The following is a 20,541-nucleotide window of genomic DNA, read 5'->3' as shown; positions in this document are numbered from 1 at the left end:
CATTTACTTCATGTTGATTTTGTTTTATTCTCTGTGTGTGTGTGTGTGTTCCAGGAGTGGAAAGATTGCCTGGCAAGCCCTGAGGACCTGTCACCGGCTACTCTACAGTCACCCAGCTACATAACTGATTCGCTGATTGGCTGCACATCACTGCCTAACACCCAGGTCTGTTTGCATAATGTATTGCAGAACTAACTCTATCTAACCTGTTTTATCTGTCGTCACATAGAAATACAATCAAGCAGAACCTGTCAGATGCTTCAATACTGATTTATGTAAAATGTTTTACAGAATCAGTAATTGGCTGTAATGGGATTCTATGAGGAACAAATTCCCTACTGGTTCATTTTAGCCAGAAGTTTGCTTTAGATATTCTCTGAGAGGAGTAGCAGTGATATTCTCGGTGAGGACCCAGCCTGGCGGGGAGGTGACATCAGCACTCTTTGTCTCCATGGCCCTCTAGCCAGGTCTGGAAATGACTAACTCCATTGCTGCTGGTGGAGCTCAACTATCAAACAAAACAAACACACAAGAACACTACTCTCTGCAACCACATCACATATACACACCATAAAAGTAGCAATACAAACATATGCACAATGCACACAAATAAATCAATGCACACAGCTTACACACGTGCACACAGACACACACGGAAGGGAGTCTAAATGAATGCAAGGCTTTCTTAGAGCAGATCGATGCACCAGAGGACCAGAGGGCAGAGTCTGACAGCAACCTGTGTGATGCATGACTCATTCAACATGTTACAAAAGGACATGCCTGGAGATAAATAGGGAATAGCACGAAATGGCAGATGTGATGAAAGATGACTCCACTTCTATAAACTTACAAAGAACTCCATGTACGCACATATGCTTTCATTTCTCCATCAAACACTTGGAGTCAGTCGCTTGTGGCAAAGGAGCATCTTGAGTCGGGTATAATTCAGAGGGTCCCTTTTGGCTATGAGATGGAAATGAGGCAGAAACTGGGATTTGCTTTAGTGGCAGCAATATTGCATGAATCAGCAGTGCCTCAGCTCTATCAATATGAAACAGTAATGATATCTGAGCATTTGAGCTTTTTGGAGTGTTTCCTGTTAGTGACTCGACACCAGAACACTTAAATCGTAATTCCAGTCTCAACAACGCATCAAAAGGTATTAATGTGATTACATCATAGGGATGAGGTCAGTGCTTTAGTGTTTTTACTGCCAAACTTAGAAAAGAGGGAGAGAAGGAGAAAGATGTAGAGGTAGAGGTAGAGAGATTAAATTATATAGGTCAGTCCAACCAGACTCATCTCATATCTGTGGTTTCTGTCTCTCTACCCCTCTACCCACATATCCAATGTTCTATGCATTGTTGTTTTTCCCCTTTTTTCCCTGTTGTCTCTAATCGGATCCAACTACCACAGTAGTGCATGCTTTTTGATTAGCTGTTTATTGTTTCTTGGTCAATGGAAAGTTCTTGTTATTCTACGTCAGCAGTTAAGCAGGCTGCAGTTTCATAAGGAAAGCCAGAACTGCAAATCACAGTATTTATTAAATTGCTGTTCTCAAGGAACAGTTTATACAGACTGTCATCCCAATCGACGGATAAAATGAAACAAGAGGTCTAAGAATCAGTACTTTGAGTACTCATCTCCATCCTCAATAAAAATAAGAACTGTGTCGCAGCTGGAAATGTTTAAACACATCAGTTTCAAACACCAGCAAATATTTCTGGGCATGATTGGTGTCAATTGGTGTCAAAAACATCTTATTTAAAAGATCTCATAAACTCTAAATAGGTTTATTTAACATTCCATTACATCAGGCAGCATTTGTTTATATAGGCTAAAAAAATCACTTTAATATCACTTTAATACTGCTGATTTGCAACACTTCATGTGTCTCAGTAGTAAGTAGTTTGCTAATCCCTAATGTAACACTGCAAAACTTAAGACACAGCTCTAAGTATAACATAATACATGAGAAATATATAAATAGATGCAGATACATATAAAATGTTCAGTTATTTTAATGGTATGTTATGCTTGGACCACAATACAAACAGCAAAATAATTCTTCCATAATATTAAGCAATTTCTATCATCTTGTGAAATGAATATCAAGAAAATTGCAGTTCTAAGGAGAAAATTCTTCTTTGATTGTTTTTACATGAAACTTGAAGCTTGATTTTTTGACACCCCTGTTTTTCATATTTTGAGAAGAAACAATTTGTTACATCTCTGCTCTGGATTGATTGAATTGTTAAGATAGACTTACTACTAAAAAAACCTGACCTCATCTTTTACTCAAACTGTTGTCAGTTTTTTTGTGGGCTTCTGGGTAGAAAAACAAAACTTGCAACAGAGGGAAACGAGGGGAATTTTTCCTGTGGGCTTTGCCACGGCACATCTGGAAGTGATCAGGGAGCCAGGGAGACCTGTCAGCCAGGCTGGAGCACTCCTAGCGGGGCAAGACGAGCTGGGGGAGGGAGGGTCTTTTTGCAGCCTTTCTGTCTTTCTCTTTATCTGTCTCTCTCTGTCATGCACACACACACACACACACACACACACACACACACACACACACACACACACACACACACACACACACACACACACACACACACACACACACACACACACACACACACACACACACACACACACCATGACAGAACACAAAGGTCACAACTTGTTGACACCAACAAGTTTGTCAGGGAGACAGCAGGGGGACAGCAAGTTGAACTGGGCCAGAGGAGAAAAGGCGAAAGTCCTGTCCCTCTTTACATTTGATTATATGTCTGTCTATCTATCTATTTATTTCTCTGTCAGGCAGCTGCCTGCCAAGGTAGTCTGAGGGATTAGGTCTCTGGTGTGTGTGCAGGTTTGTGTATGTGTTTAAGGTGGGGAGGTTCTGCTTGACTTGGACAATAGGACACAGGGATTTAGGTGAAGACAGACGGCTGCTCCTATGCATTTACACAGTCAGGAGAGAGTGAATAGTCTAAAAAGAACAACATGGCTAGAAATAAAAGGAAGGAACTTTGCAAGTTGATACAATTGTACACAGAGATGGATGGTAGTTAGGCATTTAATAGCCACATAAAGGGGATAAGTGTGCTTATTGGGAGTGAGAAATAGGTTACACAAACATGAGTAGTGTGTGCAGCATGTATCCATTGAGTTAAGGATCATTATACTCGCCGGCTTTGTTGAAATATGCACAATGACTCTATATTTGCACCAGGACCCCCCAGAGGAAATGATATCAATTCCAGGAATAAGCATGAAAAGGAGGTCATGTATATAACACATGGACACAATCGATTAGATCAGAGCAACCTTGGGTTTATCCTGCGTGCATTTCTATTTGGATACAATAAGGTAATAGGAAGTGCTGATGTAAATGTTGCTTTAGTAGTACTTCAGAAAATAAAGGAAAAAGATAATGTTTGATGTGTTTACATATGAGGTTGAATTCTCATAATGGCACTGCCAGCGGGTGCACAATAATCGTATTCCTCTTCCTGAAACCAAAACTCAATCAAGAACTTTCACAGCTTTATTTATCATCTCCTACAGCTATGGGCCCTGTTGCTCCCTCTAACTCCTCATCTCTATCTTTTAATCTCTTTCTTCCCATCTATCTGTGGCTGGTGTGCACCTCTCGGATCATTAACGGTGACAATCTGAATTCGATCTTCTTATCATTCAATCTCTGTTCCTCATGTCTCTCTGCTCTCCCTGGTCACCTTGGCAACCTGCATCATTATCATCTCTCTCCTGCTCTTTATCTCCCCTTGCTTACTTTATTCCCCACATGAGCCACAATACTGGCACCGGACCCTTGATAAACAGTTTTTCTGTCTGTCTCTATCCTCAGGACACTAGCACCAGTGTTCTGCCAGATGACAGTGGCTCTGTCTTGATGGACGATACCTCCAGCCAATGGTCAGCTGCGGCTGACACTGAGGAGGAGAGGAGGAGTGCCTTAGAGAAAAGCATGTATGTTTTTTTTTTCTTTAAAAAAAAAAAAGTCAGCTCAAAAATCCTAAAGCACATCTCCAATGATGATTTTCATGGCAGGACTATGCTGCCACATGTTCTGACAATAAATGTATTAATGGCGCAAACACCATCATTTGTAATGTGTAAGATTTCACTGTGCACTGCAAAAATCTCCAGTTCATCATCTCAACAAGTCTAAGAGTCTAAAGCCACACTAGCAACTTTGTGAGGCTGTGTTTAAGCACAGCTATGCTTTGAGCTAAATTAAATTAAGTGATTCTAAAATCCCCACACTTAGATGCTCATTACACCAATTTTAACATGCCCATCTTCATCTTCACCATCTTAGTGTAGCATGTTAGCATGCATTTGCTAATTGGCACTAAACACAAAGTACAGCTGCGTCTGATATATATCATGTAGCTGAACTTTTTAACATAGATGGAAAATTATGGACAACCATATCTAATTTAGTACGATATTCCACCTGGAAACCATGAATGTCCATCCAATATTTGTCAAGATATTTCAGTGTGGCCCATAATTGAGGACAATGCCAGTCTTAGAGCCACACTACTAGTGTGGCTTTGAAACACATTAAAAAAACAAAACAAACAAACTACCAGTGCATTAAGAATGATTTCAATAGAAATAAACATATTTTGACAGAATATATCAAGAAAGACCAACGTTTATGAAGGCTGTTGTGACAGCACAGGTTTAAATAATAAAATGAATGATCACATTTAGCTGCTTCAGTTTCAGGGTTGTGGTATTGTGCATGCTGGCTGACTGTCGTACTGTAAGGGCTTACTGCAACACTCAAAGATAACTGAGCCATTGTTAATCTTATTAGTAACACCTGTGTTTTTCTTGCTATGACAAGTCTAGATATCTGCTGTGAAAAGGGTCTGTATGTTGAGTGGCTGCACCAGAATAGGTACAAACGCTTTGTTTAACTGGTCTCATCATTTTAAAAACATTTCAAAGGATGTTTCCTGGAAAGACTTGTGTAATTTGGTACTACTTATAGATATAATAGACACAGTGTTCTGAGACTATACACATATAATACATACTCATATGAGTTTTTAGGAAAAATTCAGGAACCTCTATTTGTAGCAATAGTAGTATAGAATTGATGACTGTTAAATTGAGATAATTTGAATCCACATTTATTTATTTAAATATTACTTTCCATGTTTGTTGAATTGTATATGGCTGTGGTAAAGTGGGTTTCCCGTAACTGCAGGGCTGTCTGTTTGTGTGTGTGTGTGTGTGTGTGTGTGTGTGTGTGTGTGTGTGTGTGTGTGTGTGTGTGACTGGGTGAATTAGAAGCATACATTGAAAAGTGCTTTGTCCATCAAGGCAGAAAAGCACTAAATAAGTCCTGTCCATTTACATTCATAACAAAAGAGAAAAAAGTAATCCTAACTGAAGGTCAGGAGTTATCAACCATATCTTATGGTCTTTATCAGTAGTTATCACATGAGCTCTTTCGTGTGATGACAACTGATAAACTGGGCAAATTCTGTGAATAGCAAACACCAGTAAAAGGACCTTAAGTTAAGAAATTAGAGAAAATACGTTCACACTCAAAGTTTACATGTTTGCGTGTTCTGCTGAGCTAATGTGTGCTGACTACAAGACTCAGTCGATTACACTCCCAATGAATTGGAAGTAGCTAATTTGAAGTTTACCAACTGAATATTTTTTTCCACTTCCCTCCAATTTGTAGCAAATCACATCATGCTTTTCAAGAAACTTTCAACAAAATTATAATTTCACTTTGGTTCGTTTCTAAAAGAAAATCATTTGGACACTGGGAACCTTAAAATAAGGCGTTGCAGTCTTTTTGCAGTGTGAAAAATAAACTCAGTAACAGAAGTCAAACGCTAATCTTTTCTCATTTATATCTTTACAGGTATGTACTGAAGGAGCTGATTGAGACAGAGAAGCACTATGTAGGAGACCTGGGGTTCATAGTGGAGGTAAATCTTGCAGTCTGCCAGCTCAGAGCTCACTATCTGCACTGACAGAGGAGAGGAGACTTAGACATACACCCAGTCTGTCATAGAGAGCTCTAAATCCTTATCATCACAATTCCTCCACTCTCCTCCAACCCACTGTCTCTAGTCTTAAGCAGATTTTGTGAATTATTAGCTTGAAGAGTATTATGTTGCAAGACAATCCCTCACCCAGTGCCTTAAATAACTGGGGATGTTTTGGTTCAGAGGAAAATTCTTGCCATCTGAAAGTGAATGAAAGCTCAATATTAGTGGCTGTGCGATTGTTGCAGTGTGTTATAACAACCTAGCTATATTTACTGGTATTATTTAGAGCCAGGTGTGGGATTTGTCGTTGTAAACGTTGTCTCAGCAGCTCTGTCATTCCCTTGCAGGGCTATATGGCCACGATGACTTCTAAAGGTATGCCCGAGGACATGAAGGGAAAAGACAAGATTGTTTTTGGGAACATTCACCAAATATTTGACTGGCATAAAGAGTAAGTCCTCATTTGTTATACATTTGCATACATTTCTTTTTCACATGTGAAAAATTATCTGTTTGCTCCAGTTGCATTTAAAGACAAACAGTGATTTGCAGAGTGTTGTGTTTGTGGCTGAGTGGAGGACAAAGGAACAATAGGTCAGGAGACAAATCTGACCTTCCGTTTTGGGGATGATTGTGCTTGTATGTGTGTGTGTGTGTGTGTGTGTGTGTGTGTGTGTGTGTTTTGTCTGTGTGTTTTTTGTCTGTGTGTGTGTATATGTGTATTTTCTCCACAGCTACTTCCTGGGAGAGCTGGAGAAGTGTTTGGCAGAACCAGAGAGACTGGCTCAGCTCTTCATTAAACATGTGAGTATGACTATTGTGTAGTAGGCACAGACACACAGACACACAGACACACAGACACACAGACACACACACACACACACACACACACACACACACACACACACACACACACACACACACACACACACACACACACACACACACACACACACACACACACACACACACACACACACACACACACACGTCTGGCTGTGCTTCCTTGTGCTGTTTGGAGTGAGGCTAAATAGAGCTAAGAAAACATGCAGAGCTCCTGTTTATCCTATACCGTGCCTCTCTCTCCTTCTCTCTCAACTGCCAGCGTCTCTCCTTCCACTTCCCTGTTACTGATACGTCTCAGTTAAGGCAGTGTTTTTACAACACTGCACACACACAAACACATGAGGACAACACACTGGCTAATTTCCAGTCTGGGCTGGACTGGTCAGGAAACACCAAAGAAAAAACAGCCAGAAAAGACAACATGAATAAAATGAGGAATAACAAACCCTCAGCTCAAGCTCTTTGATATGAAGGCTTTTTTCCACCTAAAAACAGCGACCTACTTCTTCCCACATATCTTGGCTAAGGAATGAAACAAAATGATGCATGCAATAGAGATTCACTTTTAAGTATATTGTTCTTAGAATAGAATACAGCCTCGGCCGGTATAGAGTCACAGGGCTTATACAGGGAGCAAAATTAGATTTACGATTATTTGTTACATGGTGGCACGTGCAGACCGAGCAGACAGGATGGGTAATTTGACCAACTTGGCTTTGCTTCTTGTCTGAAGATGATTAAGTTAAAGTCTGTGTCTCTCTTTTTTTCTATAGTCACTCTCTTTTCTGTAGCTCTTTAAACAATTCAATAAGGCTCAGCCCACTGGATAATGAACTTAGAAGCCCATGGGGGAATAAAAAAACTTGTAACTAAATCTAAGCATGGTGTCAAACTGTGAAAACACGTAGACTGGGAACATGGCTGTAATGAAAAGCAGCAAGCCCAATGTGCTTTTAACAGGAGCTGTGTCACCAATGTGCAACATGTGTGCACACAACATAAAAACACACATGTAAACACACTGCAACAGTGCTGGTTTAAGGAATCCAGGCTTCAGACTTTAGTCTCTCATATTATTACACATGCAGCCCTCCTCTGTGGTGTTACATGATGTCCATATTCAGGTGGAGCAGCTTAGTGGTCTCTAGGTTACAGAGTCATGCAGCCTGTTGCTAGGTACAGTCTTATATCGGCAGGCTCTAAAAGGGTCTGGTTACACAGAGGGTAACCTGGGTAAATTATATATAACCTGATGCTCATCTACACGTAACTCCATTAGGGCTCTTAGGACTGCAACATCTGCACTCACATGCCAATTAGTCACAGAAGAGTAGGCGCTAACCAGACAGAGTCAGCTTCAAAGGACCAGTGCGCTCTGAGACAAATCATTATTGCTCTGTTCCCTTTCATCCCAAACAGCTACCAGAGACACTGCATGTGGATTTTTTAATGTTTTTTTGCTCACTTTCAGGTGTATTTTCCCTTATCTGTGATGTAACTAAAGATTAATTTCTCCCTTTAACAAGGCGCATTCTCTTTTTCAGTTGTGGCTAATCTGTATCAAAGGTTTGACTGAATGATTTTGTAATTAGATGTTTTTTTCTTTCTCCCTTGTAATGCAGGAGAGGCGTCTACATATGTATGTTGTATACTGTCAGAACAAGCCCAAGTCAGAACACATTGTCTCAGAGTACATCGAAACTTACTTTGAGGTATGTATCTCCTTGAAGAAACAAGTCTATAATTTTTTTTTAAAAGCCTATAATGTTTTGATAAATTAATCAATATTTAGTCTATGTTTAGACCATAAAATCTAGTCTATCCAAAGCCCAAAGATATTCAAATAACCAGCACATTCTTACATATGAGAGATCCAGCAAATGATTGGAATTTTTTTGCTTTATATATGATTAATCAATTGTAATTCTAATTGACTTCTTGATTCAGGACAAACACTTACATACTCATGATACATTGGTCATCTGACACTCAGGTTGGTAGTTAGTAAGCCATTTAGTATACAATAATGTCTCTTTGTGCCTTTATACAATATACTGTGGGTGTCTTTTGAGCTGCCATTCATAATTCAGATTTTAATCAGTTCCTTTTCATTGACAGTAGACACAAGACAAATGGACAAACACTTTGGTCCCTGTGAGATATTGTCATGTTAGCCATTAGCTGCCCTGTTTCCTGCCATGGCTGTCATGTTGACTGGTGTTGTGTTGCTGTGTCCACCGTTTGCTGTCAGGAGTTGCGGCAGCAGCTGGGCCACAGGCTGCAGCTCAATGACCTGCTCATCAAACCTGTCCAGAGGATCATGAAGTACCAGCTGCTGCTCAAGGTGAAAGGCAGGGCACTGCTGTGCTGTTGATCACACACCAGCATCAATACACACACACACACACACACACACACACACACACACACACACACACACACACACACACACACACACACACACACACACACACACACACACACACACACACACACACACACACACACACACACACACACACACACACACACAGCAGCTGTCTGACACAGCAGGGTCAGTCACAGGGTTGTAAACATACAGTCACACACACACAAACATACGCATACGCCCCTTTGAGCAGAAACACTGATGGCACACATGAGCATATTGTCTGCAGAAGCTACTTTCCAGTCTGAGAGGAAGAAACAAATCTAGTTTGTTTCCAAAGAAACAAAAGATGATCATAAAACATCTCTGTTATAAAACGTTGCTTAAATATAAGACTTTGCCCTTTGGCATTCAAATTAAAGGTGGGTTCAGCACCCATAAATACTCTTCCAGATGTCCTCACCATACTCTGAGCAGTAAACCTGGAACGCTCTGGTGACCATGCTGTGTTTATTTGAACAGGACTTCCTGAAGTATTACACCAAAGCTGGGATGGACACCGAGGAGTTGGAGGTGGGTACATAAATGTAAGCTTTAAAGTTGTGTTTTATATGGTTCTTATTAGTATTCTTGAAAACAAACTCTTCTTTGTTCTTTTAAACAGAAAGCAGTAGAAGTGATGTGCTTTGTGCCAAAACGTTGCAATGACATGATGAATGTGGGCCGGCTACAAGGCTTCGAGGTACATCTCAGGAATTCAGACCATCCTTCAAAGTTTTCAAAACATTTCTCAAGCCAACTATTCAGCCCGTGAAAACCGCACTGTAACCGCTTCCTCTGTTTGTTGTGTTTATCCTCGCTGTGGTACCAGGGTAAGATCACAGCCCAGGGCAAACTGCTCCAGCAAGACACCTTCACTGTCACTGAGCAAGACAGTAGCTTCCTGTCCCGAGCAAAGGAAAGAAGGGTCTTCCTGTTTGAGCAGCTGGTCATCTTCAGCGAGCCAATCGACAGGAAAAAAGGCTTCTCCCTCCCTGGATACATCTTTAAAAACAGCATCAAGGTGGGCGCATGCTGAGCTTCAGCATACCCAGATCAGCTTGTGTTTTAACAAAATGAAATAACAAAAAATGAGAAAGACACTTTCTCCCATGTTGTGAGTTACACAACAGATTCACACCACACTAATTATTGCTTTAATCAGTACGTTACATAATCCCACGGCAGGGACCTTTTAGAGGCTTGCATGAAGTTTTAACGAGGAACTTGGCAGGATGGACTCTGCACAGATGCTAGTCAGATGTGTTGTGTTCCAGGTGAGCTGCCTGGGGGTGGAGCCCAGTGTGGAAGGCGATGACGCGCGCTTTGTACTGACATCACGCAACCCAGACGGGAGTGTGGTGCACTTCCAGTTGCTGGCCTCCTCCCCTGAAATCTGCAGGGCCTGGTTCAACGATGTGGTTCAGATCTTGGAAAGCCAGCGCAACTTCCTCAATGGTAAGTCCAAGCTGGACTAGGCTACGCCACATCACATAGAGGTCCATAAATCATGTTTAAGCTTGGCACATTTTCCATTTATTGACTTTTTTGTCAGTTCACATGCACTGAAAGCAATTGAATGGAGTGAATGTGGAGATGAGTTTTTTGTTAGTCTTTGTTGTCTCTTGTAGCACAAAAATTATATGTCAGGAATCCTGGACATAACAATAGTTATACTAAGTTAACATTATGAGATAGTAAGTAGAATATTTGATTATAAGATACTAAAACAAATCATTTTGATTACTAACTCTAACACTTCTTATTTATTTATTTATTTTAAAAACCAAAACTCTGAATCACTTTGTCATCTTTTTGACAATCTCACCATTTTGACTTCAAAAATGTTTTGTCATGGTATTTCCCTCACTTCCCCAGTATTCACATATAAAAACCACAGTATATTGTAGTTGGAAAACAACTTTTTTATATAATGAATGGCATTTATGATATTTACATACTAATTTATAACCCCCCCGACAAAAAAAAACAAAAAAACATTTGCCAACTTTTACAGCTGTTCAAAAAGAGTTTATAGATGTGTTTAAAACCAATTGTTTGTACGCCAGTTATGAATTCTTCATAGGAAAGGAGTAGTTGTGAACAAAGACATTCATAAATGCTAAAATAAAGTATTACCCATTTATCCTTTTAAGACAACATAGACAAAATAAATGCTGAATTCACATTATATTGCTTTGTAAAACATTCAGAAGCATTAATAGAGCTTCATAAGAAGAGTCTCTGTTCTGTGTCTTTCAGCCTTACAGTCACCTATTGAGTACCAACGACGAGAGAGCAAGTCCAATAGTCTGGGTCGCTGCATGAGACCTCCTCTGTCTGCAGCCAGTGCCCTGCGGCCCCACTCCTCTGCATCTATTGATCGTCATAAGCTGCCGTCCCTCCACTCTTACAACACCTCCCTGCCCGCGCTCTACCTGCCCAGCCAAGGTCAGGGCCACGGACCGGGAGAGATGTACTCTCTGCGAGATGTAGGTTTCTTTAGTTGTGTCTTTCACTGCCCTACATACAGTGTCTTGCAAAAACTGCCAACTCAAACTCTGTATTTCTGTTCACAACACACTGCACAGATAGAATAAAAAACAGCAAATGTTATTGTGTGCATGCACTATAGTGGGGACTGACCAACAATTGTTTACATTCGCAGCCCGCTGTGGTCCAGCCGTGCCCTGCTGACTCCCACACTGTTTCCCCGTCACATGTCCAACTGGCCTTCACTGATCAGCCAAACTGTCAAGCTGTGTCAAATGGGCTGTATACACCTGCCACACAAAGTGCACAGGTAGTGTATATGTATGCATGCAGTGACACATACATATACAGATGCTACGCTTTCCTAATGGGGACATTGATGTTTTATTTAAAATATAATTATTTTGCACATAGCTGAACATTGTTCCCCTGGGTTGTCTAGCAGTCATAATTCAACACCAGAATTGGAAAAAACTAATTATAAAACAAGCCACAGGAAGCTAACCATCAGGGAAATAATGGGCCATTGTACAAAGTATAGCAATAATTCAAGTGTGCTCTTAATGTTAATTAAAAAATGAAAGAATTTAAAATGGTAACCATTTATTTAGACACACACACACACACACACACACACACACACACACACACACACACACACACACACACACACACACACACACACACACACACACACACACACACACACACACACAGAGTGAAGGGATTTGCTCAGCCATAAGAAGAGTTATTTCTCCCCCTATTGGAGGAAAAAGGAATAAACATTATTCAGGCAGGCTGTTTAATCTGAACTCTTGTTATTTTCTTTATTTTATAAATTATGGTTTTTTTTCACGTGATAGCACTTTGAGATTCTCTGTGAACGAAAAGTACAGTACAAATGAAATGCATTATTATTATTATTATTATTATTATTATTATTATTATTATTATTATTATTATTATTATTAGTAGTAGTAGTAGTAGTAGTAGTAGTAGTATTAGTAGTAGTAGTAGTAGTAGTATTATAAACAGAAATCAGGATATTTTGAAGTCCATGGATTGCAGTTTGCTGATTATTTAAATAAAACGAAAGGAAATTTCACCATGTCAATGTTTTACACAAATCAGGACATTTTGAAAAAATTCAAGACTCTATATCCTTACTTTGAAGTTTTAACCATGTGGCCATTCAGCTATGAAAGCATCCTGTTGTTGGGCTTTACATTACCATTAGCATCTCCCTCTGTCATCACTGGGCTCTTGTCGTCAGCAGGGCTGTGTTGACAGGGCAACAGTTGTTGATCTCCACCTCTTTCTCTGTTTACTCAAGCTGGATAGGCTTGGCATACACAACAAACAGGAAGCAGGCTGAGCCACATGAGGAAGTCAGAGGGAGATGCCTATCAAAAGCAGATAATTGTTTCCCATGCTTGTGTTGGAGTGAATTGGAGGAACATGGGCCGATGCATTTTTTAGACTGAGGCTTGAACATAAAAATACTGGCAAACGCTCACAATCAGTTTCTTGCATTACATATTTGGCAGGTCAAGAGCAGCTATGCTATTCTTGTGGAGTATGAAATTGAAAATGATGCTTTTGTAGTAGTAATGTGAATGCATTATACGGAAATACTTTATACCTGTATGATGAATGTTCCCTCTCTCCCCAGCAGAGAGCAGGAGAGGGCTGCCGCAGGGGTCAGGCTGCTGATTCTGGGAGCCAGGTTCCAGTGTCGGGTCCCTCAGCTGGACGACGCCCCAGCAACCTGCCTCAGCTAGATGAGGACGACCTATGAACTCTGATACTGGGTTAGGAGGACAACAGCTAACACCACAGCTGTGGAGACGAGAAGACTTGTCTACTGTCTTTTTATGCCAGGCTGAACCCTTACCTGGTTCAGTGATAATTTCTGGATAACAATGAAGGATCATAAGAAGGAACATATAAAGGATTATGAAATGACTTCGCTCCTGTTTTTAGAGAGCCATTCAACTGGAGGTGGCTTGCCTTGGCCGTCCTCAATAGCACCCAATGGGATGTTACTGGGTTCAAAGTGAAACACTCAATGGACACTCATTGTTATGACAATTTCTGCTTTTTACCTTTTTGAGAGTTTGTATTCCATACTCTTCTCTCTTTTAAAGGGCAAGGGGACTTTGTTGGAAGAAGAAATATCCATTCCTAATTGGGGCGGTCACTGGAGTAACATGTGTGCTTGTGTGTGTGTGTGTCTGTTTATGCAGCTATGTATGGATGTGTTTGAGTGCACGAGAGTGTGCAAGGAGTAGCATTGACTCTTCTTGCACTCTCTGGTAAATTTCCTTAAATTTTCTTTTCTTCTGATGCCCCATTGTGAAGACAAATATAGCTACATGAATATGTTTTGTCATTCCCCTGCTGACAACTGAGTTAGCTGTTTATATAGACAAGAACGGGAAATGAAACACTTGATGTGAACATGCTACAAGGACTTTACTCACTCGAATTTCAACTGAAAGTGAAGAACTTTCTTTCTTGCCACAGTGTTGAGAGCCTCTGTATGCTCTCTTATTCTGTTTGACCGGCCCTCGTTTGATCTGGACAAAAAAGGTGTGAGGGAGCCCCCTGGAGGTTCTCTCTGTGTATGACGTCACTTCAGAATACTTTTTGCTGGATAGGTGCATTCAAAGGGACTGCTGTGCTGACCCAAAGTGTTGCATGCAACATCTCTGGTGGTTGACCGGTGCACTGCTTCTTAACACAGATCTTTCTTTCCCAGCTGAAGTGGGTCGCTTGTGGTTTTGGGGACTGAGGTCCTTAAAAGTGCATTGGTTTAAACTAATATGAATTGTTTTGTTAGTCCACTGTTGTCATGTCAAGGCTGTGCACCACTATAATCTCTGTTAGCTTTTGCCCTCATGGACTTAATACTGTACAGTGCGTACCATAACAGGATTTCCTTGCGTAAGATAAAGAATGACCCAGGCATGCTGTGACAGGTTACTGTTCCATTTGGTAAAAATGAAGGAAAATATTTTGCTGGTTAAACAAAATAAGGATGGTGAATCTGCATGCCCCCTCTTCCTCAGACAATAGTGCCAAAAACAGCAGCTCACCACTCAGATGTTTCATGCTTTTACTCCGTTGTTTCAGTTTGCCACTAGTCTTACGAAACAATCATAGATATCTGTGTTACTATCTGGATTGTAACGCCTAAAGTGACAAATAGAGGAGAGCGGAGGGGATGAGGTTGACTATCCTGTCAGTATCAGGTCAGTTCTTCTTTTTGGCCAGTAGAGGTCCGCACAAAGCTTTTACTTCCAGTTTAGTTGGACCATACAGCTGCACCAAAGATCAATAGGCCTCACATTTCAGAACTCACAATGAAGCAAGAGCTGCTTAACAATCTGTCTGAAAAACAATAAATTCCATAAAGTTTACTGAATGGTGAGGTGTCAGATGAGTGGAACCATCTCTCAAAAATTCATTTGCAGTTAATGTGAACTGGTCTGTTTTTATGGGAATTACCGATGAGACAGTTTTGCATGTAACACAAAGGAATACCACTACAGAAAACCAAATTAAAAGACATATAGACCAAGAGAGGGTTGGTTAATGCCATGTTTGACGGAGTCAAAACTGTTGTATCATATCAAATAAAAAGTGTCTTTATGAAACTGAAAGCAGTACTTGTGTTTCTTTCCATAATCTTTTGTTCTGTGGAATTTAATACTGTAAGTGTTTTGTAATAATTGATATGATCAATATGGTAAGATTTATGCATTCTCAGTGTGCTTATTTCTTATAAATTTAAGTAACAGTGCAACTTACTGTAAGTATTTTGCTGTGGTCTTTGGGAAGCACTGATAAGGACAAAGCCAAAGCATTTTGCTTTCTTCGACATCCCCCTTGGAGAAGGTTCAAACAGGTTTAAAGACAAAGAGAAGAAACCCCTGGATGAGCAGACATCTGGTTGGCTGGCCCCTGAATAAAGCCCCATTCTAGGCAGTAAAGCAGGGCTGATCGTAACACGACTGTGATATATGGAGGCTGAGGACGGAGGGGGGGAAAGGGGTATTAACTTTCACAAGGGTGCAAAATCAAAGGGAGTTCCTGTCACCACTGGGGGGGTCTTAGCAACAGGGGTCCCATTCACAGGGAATTCCTCTCCAGTGCCCTCTGTTGCATCTGTTGACTCAATCTTCTCCATTGAGAGAAAGAAAACACTCATTAAAAGCCACATGACTGTGAACTTGATTGCAAAAGGCGAGACAAACTGCCCCATCAATGGCATGAGTATTTACTTTGAGGTGTGAAAATCTTTGAACAGCCCACCATGTTAGGTCTTCTTTAGGGGCTTCTTCCTTCACACCAAAAGCACAATGAGCAGCATTGGTATTGTGAGTGAAATCAAATTAACATTTAAATAAAATGTTAGATCTTTAGGAGCTCTGGGGCATTCAGAGAAATTCACACATTTATTGAATGAGTGGGCAAGAAGGTTAAAACCATTGACTCTCACTGTCAGGCAGAGATATTTACTTCACAATCAATTGTAAAGATGCAAGAAACCAACTTTAGGAAACGAGAAATTGTTTCGGCAAGGACAATGTTTATTAAAATTTACATGCGGCCATAACCCCAATAAAATTGTTCATGATATTTATACATAATTTACAAAGAACTTAAAAATTTAAAATGTTTTCTAATCTGAAGAAATTGTGCTCAACATTGCTGCTGTTTAAGAGCAGATGAAATAAATCTGTAGATCAAAGACTTTCATGTTTACATTTCAAAAAAGATCCCTACCTTGAAGCGGACAAATTAGGATATGTTTGGGGGAAAAAAAAGAATTATTAACAGGCATTTTTCCTTTGTGAACCTCTTTTCCAGAGAGCAAACATTTTTATACAGCAACCTTCCGCTGTAATAAGGCATACATTTATTTTGAACATTATAATGTATAACATATTAAGGTAAACCTTGTGGAATTTTGGTACCAGGTCCTTCACGCGGATAAAATATTTACATCACGACCTGAAAATTTAGATTTTGACATCTGTTGAAATTTAAACAAATCTTGAATTGTTAAAGGCATAAGATTATAAGATAATTTTGTTCTGGGTGAAATCCGTCTGTGTGGCATCTTGAACAGTACACTGAAAGAAAAAAGGCTTCAAGTTTTCTTTAAAGGTGCTTTGTCTCAAAGAGTACACAAAATGGTCTTTAGATATATTTTCATTGTACTACTTGAAGTCAAAAGTAGGGCTTTGACAATAAAGGATGTTAGGGGAGCTTGGTGCTTACCCTGTAGTGCAAACCTATGGCAGTAAGTGTAAATCACCTGGCCTGTTCATTGTTGATTATTATTTTTGAATAATGGACCATAGAGATTACTCTCTCTTGATGTTGGTGAGCAGAGGGTCCGTGCTCTGTGAAGGCTGCCCAGACCGGCTCTTCCTGGTCTGGTGGGTCTTGACGTGTTTGGAAAGGTGATCACTCCTCATGAACCTCTTGCCGCACTGTTGGCACCCAAAGCGTTTCTCTCCGGTGTGCGTGCGGAGGTGCCTCTGTAGCTCGTCTGAACGGGTGAAGCTTTTACCGCAGAAGAGCCAGTTACAGATGAAGGGCCTCTCCCCGGCATGCCAGCGCAGATGGGCCTTGAGGTGAGAAGTCTTCTTGTACACTTTGCCACACTCTGGGATGTGGCAAATGTGCAGTCTCTTCTTTCCAAACTCTAACCCTCCGCCGTTAGCCTGGCAGTTGGGACACTTGCAGCGTCGGCAGCGGCGTGTGGAGCTCAGCAGGCCTTTGGAGGTCCCCTGGAGAAGAGCAGCTATCTGGGGCTGGTGGCCCAAAACCAGCTGTCTGCCCAGGGAGAAGGGATGGTTGGAGGGGGTGGCGTTGGTTTGGGGTAGGCTCCACCACTGCTGCCCTTCCTCCACGTGGCTTCCAGGCAGGTGATGCCTCGCTGAGGAGTTCTGGAGGAAGCTGGGGAAGTTTTGTCCCACACTGTTGTGTTGAGGATAATAGGTGCTGTTGGCCTGCGGCTGCGAGGACAGAACTTTGACAGGGGAGAGTTCGAAGGAGTAGGATGAGGGAGGTTCAGCTGGAGGGGTGAGAGGCAGCTCATGGTGGTGATGATGGGGGTGATGATGATGGTGCCCCAGGCCAGACTGCATGTGTCCAGGGAACTGCACCTTGGGCACTGTGAAGGTCATCTGGTGTGTGCTGAGAGCTGAGGTGGGTGCCATCTCGTTGCTCCACAGTTGAAACATTCCAGACGTGGAGCTGACGGTGCTCTCGTAGGGGAACTGGGTGCTTTCTGAGGCCGCTGAGCCTCCCACCTGCCAAGCCTGGCTACAGGTGGTGGCCAAGAAGGAGAGGGTATTAGGGGTTCCCTCAGGAGAGGAGCTGGGCGTCCGATCCTGTGTGAAAACACCAACACACATCAGATTACATGGGTAACCAATAGGACAAAAAAAGTTTAAAATCTTGGATAATATAAGCATTTTCTTTTAAACTATACTATCAAAAATGTTAACAAACTGAGTCATTATGTTATCCAAGGAGTTACAATTAATGATAAATTTCCCAAATAATTTATTATGTATTTATTTTTACATTTTTACACTTTTTCTTGATATTTTTCACGAATTAGGCCTTTTTTGTATTAAACCGGTGATTGAAATGTTTTTACAATTACAATTAGTTGAATTATTTACATAGAGATCAGACATTTCAGGCATGTTAATTCATTACGCACAGCTGTGGAGCGGTGCGCTTCCACCACCACAAAACATGTCATAAACCGGGGCATTGCGTCAAAAAGATGATCATACAACAAACCTGTAAAAAGGTGTGTAAAAAGTTGTCAGTCCTTTGTATCGTCAGCGCAGCCATCTGTCCGTGTGCTCCTTCCGCACCTGCAACACAAACTGCGCCGAGAGGCGACGACGCACAAAGTCTAAACTACAGCCCAGAAGAAAAAGATGCTCTCACATTCGGCAGTTGGATGACTCCGACACTTTGGTAGTGTAGACAGGGAAATCCCGCGTCATTCAAATGTCTCTCAGTCCACTAGGTAAATATTTAAGTGTGCTAGCAGTCCAGAACATTTAGTGTTGAAGTCGAAGATCTGAAGTTAGACGTTGAGAGGCGCGGAGTAAATCCTTGCGATCATCTCAAAAGCGCCTGAGCTGCATCTTCTCTTTATAGAGAGAAAAGATCCTCTCAACGGGGTCTCCAGTATGATGCAGTATAGCCAGTCAATAGAGAGGAGATGTGAGGGAGGGAGGAGGGGGGATTGTTAGGTGAAGGGGTGGGCTACTCATAATTTCACTCAATTTCAACCAAACGCTGACCCCAAGAACTGACTCCTCCTCCAATTGTTATGGGAAAAAAGACTTAAGGAATGATAAGAACCTTCCTGTAATATCTAGTTTTCAGGGTGTCATATCATTATTTTTTTTATTTTGTTTTCAAATAAACCTTGCACAGCTATCATCTTAAATGATTCAAAATAACATTTCAAAGAGTTTGTGTTTCAGCAATTTTCAGTTCTTCATTTAGGACCAAATTTTGCACAAGAACAAAATGCTTAGTCTGTTAAAAGATCTAAGATTAATATAGCCAGCTTAGTCAAGACATTTTTCACTCAGGGAGTGTTTGTATTCTGTTTCATCTTCACTGTGGGAATTCATGTAAAGATAGTAAATACATGGATTTTTTTTTTATGGCTACATTCATTGATGCAGGGTTAAATTAAAAGGTGGGAAAACTTTCCAGTCAACAAATATAAAGATAAATAACCATCAATGTAACCTGAGTCATATTTGCATGATTTCACAAAAGTGTGATTTTGAAAACTTACACAATTTAATGCAACAAAGTAGGATAAATACTATTTGATGTGAAAAACGTGAGTTAATAAAATATTTAGATAAATTAAGCATTTTTTCAATGGGAAGCTGAAGTTAATGTGCATAACTCTGCGACAGTGATGGTTGACATTACGTACTATAAATCTTTCACTCTTGAAAATGTTTCACCCTGTGAGGGATGAACATAAAACATCTCACTGACAAGAAGCTTACTAAACAGACAATAGTTTGGAGGTGTTTTTATTCACTCTTTGATTATTAGTTTTTTTCAGATGACAGACCGCAAACTTCTTATGTCTTAACGCTGCAGCTCCCTGGATTGACAGGCATGAGGCTCACACACTCTGAAGATTTCCCTCACAAAGCTAATTGATAAAACTCAATCAAAGCCTCAGAGTTCTCACCAGTAGGTGACATGTCAAATAGGCTGCCCTGTGTGACATTCTCACATTTCGGAGTTCAAGTAGAGGCCACTTCAGATCTGCTCCATTAAATGCAGATTGAGGCTTAATCTCATTCTGTAAGTCTGTTCACCATTACAATGTTAAGAGTTTAAATCCAGGCTGGGAACCCATTTCTCATGTAAATTCCTAGTTCTTCACTTATCTACTGCTCCCTGTTTCACAGACTGTGATCCTTAAATAAACATACCCCAAGGATGTAAGAAGCTGGAGTAAGAAATAATTACACTAAAAAATGTATTCTTTATCAATGTATTTGAACAGAAATGTAAAGCTTCTTTTATTCCACTTTTACTGTAATTGATAGAATTCATTGCTTTTTAAAATAAATGGAAGACAACGGAGATAATCACTAAACTGTACCATTTGTTTAAGGGGTTTGAAGTAATTGGTGTGAAAGTAGAGCAGACAGAGTT

At 40.6% G+C, this 20,541-nt stretch overlaps 2 protein-coding genes across 2 annotated transcripts in view; one reads left to right on the top strand and one right to left on the bottom strand.

Annotated features, from left to right (window-relative positions):
• Positions 1-15,449, top strand: part of arhgef25a (Rho guanine nucleotide exchange factor (GEF) 25a) — a 44,045-nt gene extending 28,596 nt beyond the window's left edge. The window contains exons 4-17 of the mRNA XM_062427639.1: positions 55-165; positions 3,875-3,996; positions 5,924-5,990; positions 6,401-6,504; positions 6,788-6,857; positions 8,522-8,611; positions 9,151-9,243; positions 9,790-9,840; positions 9,932-10,009; positions 10,139-10,330; positions 10,584-10,764; positions 11,569-11,798; positions 11,975-12,109; positions 13,472-15,449. Of these exons, the coding sequence (XP_062283623.1) occupies positions 55-165; positions 3,875-3,996; positions 5,924-5,990; positions 6,401-6,504; positions 6,788-6,857; positions 8,522-8,611; positions 9,151-9,243; positions 9,790-9,840; positions 9,932-10,009; positions 10,139-10,330; positions 10,584-10,764; positions 11,569-11,798; positions 11,975-12,109; positions 13,472-13,597 (1,650 nt within the window). The 3' untranslated portion in view covers positions 13,598-15,449. The remainder of the gene's footprint in view (positions 1-54; positions 166-3,874; positions 3,997-5,923; positions 5,991-6,400; positions 6,505-6,787; positions 6,858-8,521; positions 8,612-9,150; positions 9,244-9,789; positions 9,841-9,931; positions 10,010-10,138; positions 10,331-10,583; positions 10,765-11,568; positions 11,799-11,974; positions 12,110-13,471) is intronic.
• Positions 15,450-17,174: 1,725 nt separating this feature from the next.
• sp5l (Sp5 transcription factor-like) lies at positions 17,175-18,684 on the bottom strand. The gene is made up of 2 exons (XM_062427752.1): positions 18,631-18,684; positions 17,175-18,209 (listed from the first exon to the last, which is right to left on the bottom strand). Exons 1-2 carry the CDS (start codon positions 18,682-18,684, stop codon positions 17,175-17,177), a joined length of 1,089 nt encoding a protein of 362 aa, XP_062283736.1.
• Between the last annotated feature and the right edge of the window lie 1,857 nt (positions 18,685-20,541).

Source organism: Scomber scombrus, chromosome 10, assembly GCF_963691925.1.
Source record: "Scomber scombrus chromosome 10, fScoSco1.1, whole genome shotgun sequence".
In the NCBI taxonomy this organism is placed as follows: domain Eukaryota; kingdom Metazoa; phylum Chordata; class Actinopteri; order Scombriformes; family Scombridae; genus Scomber; species Scomber scombrus.
Note: the sequence above shows the minus strand (reverse complement) of the source record. Positions and strands in the feature narration are given on the sequence as shown.